This window comes from Engraulis encrasicolus, unplaced genomic scaffold (genome assembly GCF_034702125.1).
Source record: "Engraulis encrasicolus isolate BLACKSEA-1 unplaced genomic scaffold, IST_EnEncr_1.0 scaffold_57_np1212, whole genome shotgun sequence".
NCBI lineage: Eukaryota > Metazoa > Chordata > Actinopteri > Clupeiformes > Engraulidae > Engraulis > Engraulis encrasicolus.
The window spans coordinates 494545-499544 of record NW_026945895.1 but is presented as its reverse complement, the minus strand read 5'-3'; the positions used below and the strand labels follow the sequence as shown (position 1 = coordinate 499544).

Below are 5000 nucleotides of genomic sequence, written 5' to 3'. Positions count from 1 at the left end.
TCCACGCCAGTGCCCATTCCCGCACCTACTCTCAAACCAGAATCTTGAACCGGCTCCCGTGTTCACCCCACAAGTCTGACCACTCGCGAACTGGAAAGTTGGTTTGCAATGCTTGGTCTTTCTCTGTGAACCGTGATGCCAACATGGACGTCATCTTGGTAACAAATGATAGCATACGAAAAAGTTCAGCCAGGTATGAATACGCGGGTGGTTCACAGGTAAACACTTTAGTTCTGACCATAACAGGTGCGGACACGTTCACCGGCACTGTTCTGGTCGGCCTGAAAACTCCATCAGTTTTCAGTTTCACAAGTCGCTCGATATGTTTGGGGAGGGCCAATGAGGATGTGGTCAAATTGGTGGTGGTGCCTGCTGCACATTTTCTAACTGGAATGCAGAGACAAACAGGCTTGAGGTTTGCAACGTATTTGCAATATGTCAAGTCAAGTCAAGTCAAGTCAGCTTTTTTTGTCACTTTCATCATATGCACAAGACATACAATGGACATGAAATTATGTTTTCTCTCTATACCATGTCAAGACACAGACATACACAAGACTGACATTTTACAGACTGACATAAAGTGCAAGACAGGACAGGTAACAGTGATGGACTGCTAACAATAAGTGGTCGGCTATAATTAGTGTAGGCTATAATTCTATGTACTGTATACTGCATATTATTTCTATATTCTGTAAAGGTATACATGTATTGTATTATATTCACTCTTTATTTAGTTCAATTATTGTTTTTATATACCTGGGTAGGCAATCTTATTTTGTGCTCTTGTAAAATGATTTGGCCTACTTTTGTTGTGAGTTGCTTTTTTTTTTTTTGTGGGGGGGGGGGGGGGGTGTATGTGTGTGTGGTGAGGGGGGGCTGTCTGTCAGACAGATCTGGCAGATCCTTTGATCTCTTATCTTACTTTGCCACACACACACACACACACACACACACACACACACACACACACACACACACACACACACACACACACACACACACACACACACACACACACACACACACACACACACACACACACACACACACACACAGACAAGTGTTAAAGGCGTAAATGCCTTATCTTGATCAAAGTCATATTCTAATAATACAGTATGTCTGAAGTTTACAATGTTTGCTCCTTTGATGTCCTATCATTCTTTGCCGTACACGAAGTAGTTTAAAGTGATACTGTCCCATTTTTGGAAATAAACTTATTTTACACCTCCCCTTGAGTTAAATAATAGGGTTTTACCGTTCTCCTGTACTTTCAACCGTTCTCGGGGTATGGCAGTGCAAATTTTACCTCCATGCTAGCAGTTAACATTGAGTCCTATGAGACCAGCTCGCGGCTAACTGGTGTCATAGGATTCAATGTTAACTGTTAGCTTGGAGGTAAAATTTGCACGGTCATAACTAGAAAACGGTTGACAGTACAGGAGAACGGTAAAACCCTATTATTTAACTCAAGTGAAGGTGTAAAATAAGCTTATTTCCAAAAATGGGACAGTATCACTTTAAGCCTTATCTTGAGTGAAGTCATATTCTAATAATATGTCTGAAGTTTACAATGTTTGAACTGCAAATTGATTTTGATGTCTAATCTTTTTTCCTCTTAATTATCCCTTAAAAGTTGTCTTTATTTGTTTCTTATGTGTATGTAATGATTTCACCTAATCATGTTGCCTATGGGGCCTGTGTGTGTGTGTGTGTGTGTGTGTGTGTGTGTGTGTGTGTGTGTGTGTGTGTGTGTGTGTGTGTGTGTGTGTGTGTGTGTGTGTGTGTGTGTGTGTGTGTGCGTGTGTGCGTGTGCGTGTGTGTGTGTGTGTGTGTGTCAGCCAGACTTTGATGTTTTCAGATCATATTTTTCGCCTTTAACATTAACCTTGAATCATGAAAATTTAATTACATTACAATTTAAATGTATAAGGCTTATTTTGATTCTTTATTGTTTTTTATCTCTTTTTCCTCATTTCAGTCACTGTTTTACCTTATCTGACTTTGTTGTTATGGTGGCTTTTGTGTTTTTTGATGTGTTTAATTGTTTTGTTGAATTGTAAATGGCTTAGCTTGCCTGTGGGGGATTGTTAGTGGCCGATGGCTGCTGTCAACAGACGCTGTGTGTGTGTGTGTGTGTGTGTGTGTGTGTGTGTGTGTGTGTGTGTGTGTGTGTGTGTGTGTGTGTGTGTGTGTGTGTGTGTGTGTGTGTGTGTGTCTGTGTGTGTGTGTGTTGGCCAGGGGAGAAGTGTTTTGTGTGTTTTGTGTGTTTGTTTGATCTGGTTTTAAATCATCATTTGCCAACTACCCCACTGCTGTTGCTGCATGCTGAATACTAACTGCAGCTTCCACCCACATAGTGCACACACACACACACACACACACACACACACACACACACACACACACACACACACACACACACACACACACACACACACACACACACAGTGTCCTATAGCTCACAGCCGTGTCTTTGCTGGTCTCTCTAAGCTTTCATCTGTGTATGTGTGTGTGTGTGTGTGTGTGTGTGTGTGTGTGTGTGTGTGTGTGTGTGTGTGTGTGTGTGTGTGTGTGTGTGTGTGTGTGTGTGTGTGTGTGTGTGTGCGTGTGTGTCTCCCTCAGGGCGCTAAGCTTCCCATGTCCATCATCATCGTAGGAGTTGGACAGGCCGAGTTTGACGGTAAGTGTGTGTGGGTGGGGGTGTGTGTGTGCGTGTGTGTGTGTGTGTGTGTGTGTGTGTGTGTGTGTGTGTGTGTGTGTGTGTGTGTGTGTGTGTGTGTGTGTGTGTGTGTGTGTGTGTGTGTGTGTGTGTGTGTGTGTGGACAGGTCTAGTTTGACAGTAAGACTGCAGCCTTTCCGCCCCCACACCCCATAATATCCTCTGACAGCCGGTCCCTCGCGGCCATGGCAACCACTAGGGGCCACGTCACCCCTAAGGCTCCCTTAATAAGGTGACAGCTGATTGGAGGACACAGGCGATAAGGTTACAGGCAATTGGTCTAACTCTGCTGATTGACAGGGCATTGGTCTAATAAAATACTGGGTTAATTTCTCAAATAGTCTGGTATGACCTAGCCTCGCGCGCCATCCTACGTACTTCCGCCAAGACACTTGGCTCCGCACTACGTCTGGTACCTGTCTTCTGTGGAGCGATGTTGACCGGTAGGATTTGCGCCGTTGTCCTGACAAACGGTCCTACATTGTAATTTTATCCTACGGTATGATGTTCTGTCAGACATGTCAGTTAAACGGTCCTACATCGCCATAGATAGACGTCAGACATGTTTGTTCAACAACTTATAAGTTAAATCCTGATTTTTCCGAAAATGTCCTTCCTGCTTCCTGCAATCACATCAGATCAAATAAAGTCCAGACCATGAATACGAAATGGAAATGGTAGTATTATGGGATGGTCAGGACCAGGCTATGTATGACCAGCCCATAATACTTCTCTTCATTCGTCTGCATGGTCTACCTCTATTTTTAATAGAAGGGTGTGAGGATCGCACTCCGTTCTGTTTTGTTTCTGTCACGGAGGTAAAATAAGAACTGGAGAGAGTGAATAAGTCCCGCCTCTGCCATTTCAATGGGAAATGCTAGGCTAGTGAATTCAGCCAAAATTGAAGTTGAAATTGAAATTGAAAGTTTTTTCAGCTTCCAAAATGGAGTTATTTCCGCCGACAGTTTACTCAGCCAATTACGTGCCACCTTAATGACCGACCAGAAAGCTATACGGAAGACGGGCATTGGATGCATGGAGGTGCCCAACCACAGACCTGTAAAGGTCTTTGCGCCCAACACTAAACTCGCGTACCCACCAATCATGATGAGCGAAGTGAATGTTGAAAGTGCGAAATATGGAAGCTTGAAAAAAACTTTCAATTTTGGCTTAATTCACTAGCCTAGCATTTCCCATTGAAATGACTGGAGGCGGGACTTATTCACTCTCTCCAGTTCTTTTACTACCTCCATGATTGGGAGACCCCTTCATAAGGTGACAGGTGATTGGACTAGTACTGCTCTGACAAAATACTGGGGTGCATTTCTCGAGACCATAGTAGCTAACTGTATTACATACTTTGTTCATCGTTGCCTGGGGTTTATAAAGGTGGTAAAGTGTCTTATTTTTCATGTTAAGCGTTGTCTTGCTTTAAGACAAGTTAAAAGAGGAAGTATGTCGCTAAGCTAGTGAAAGTCAATGGATCCGTGTAGCATCTAGCATGCTACATGGATACATTGACTTTCACTAGCTTAGCGACATGCTCCCTCTTAACTTGTCTTAACCCTCCTGTTATCCTTGGGGTCTATTTGACCCCATTCAAAGTTTAACGTCTGAAAAATACATGAAGTACATAATTCACGTTTTGGTTACATCTGTGTTCCTTGGGGTCAATTTGACCCCAAATAGTTTTAAGTGTATTAAACATAAATGGAACAACCATATTTTGCTAATACATGTTCCTATCTGTCTAGACAATGTAAAATACATGAACTTAAGTTATTTAGAACAGAACATTTCGCTTTATTTAGGGCTCTGATAACTAACAATATGTATGATGTGGACGAGGGCCAAAACTAATTCAAGGCAACTTTTGGGCAATTGTTGTAAATTTTTGCTTAGTAATGCATTAGTTCTTTTGGTGTGTGGCGGTGCTAGGACTTATCTAAAGGGCGTTTTATGTCCCTAATAGAGCAATAGTAACTATCTTAGGCATAAACCAGTGCAAAGGTCTTTACTTTTTGTAGACATTTAAGTGGCTGGGGTCAAAATGACCCCAAGGATCACGGATGTAACCTAAATCTGAGGATAACAGAAGGGTTAAAGCAAGACAACGGCTTACATGAAAAATAAGACACTTTACCACCTTTATAAACCCTGGCCAGCGATTTTAACTGTATTAAGCCCCAAAATAGTGGCATACCCCTTTAATATAATAGATTAGAGTAACTTTAGTGACAGGTGATTGGAGAAGCCCTCAATAAGGTGACAGGTGATT

The 5000-nt window shown here is 42.4% G+C and overlaps 1 protein-coding gene across 1 annotated transcript in view; it reads left to right on the top strand.

Annotated features, from left to right (window-relative positions):
• The window catches only part of LOC134444506 (copine-8-like), a 32234-nt gene that overhangs the window by 20176 nt on the left and 7058 nt on the right, over positions 1-5000 (top strand). The window contains exon 4 of the mRNA XM_063193816.1: positions 2626-2683. Coding sequence (XP_063049886.1) covers positions 2626-2683 — 58 coding nt within the window. The remainder of the gene's footprint in view (positions 1-2625; positions 2684-5000) is intronic.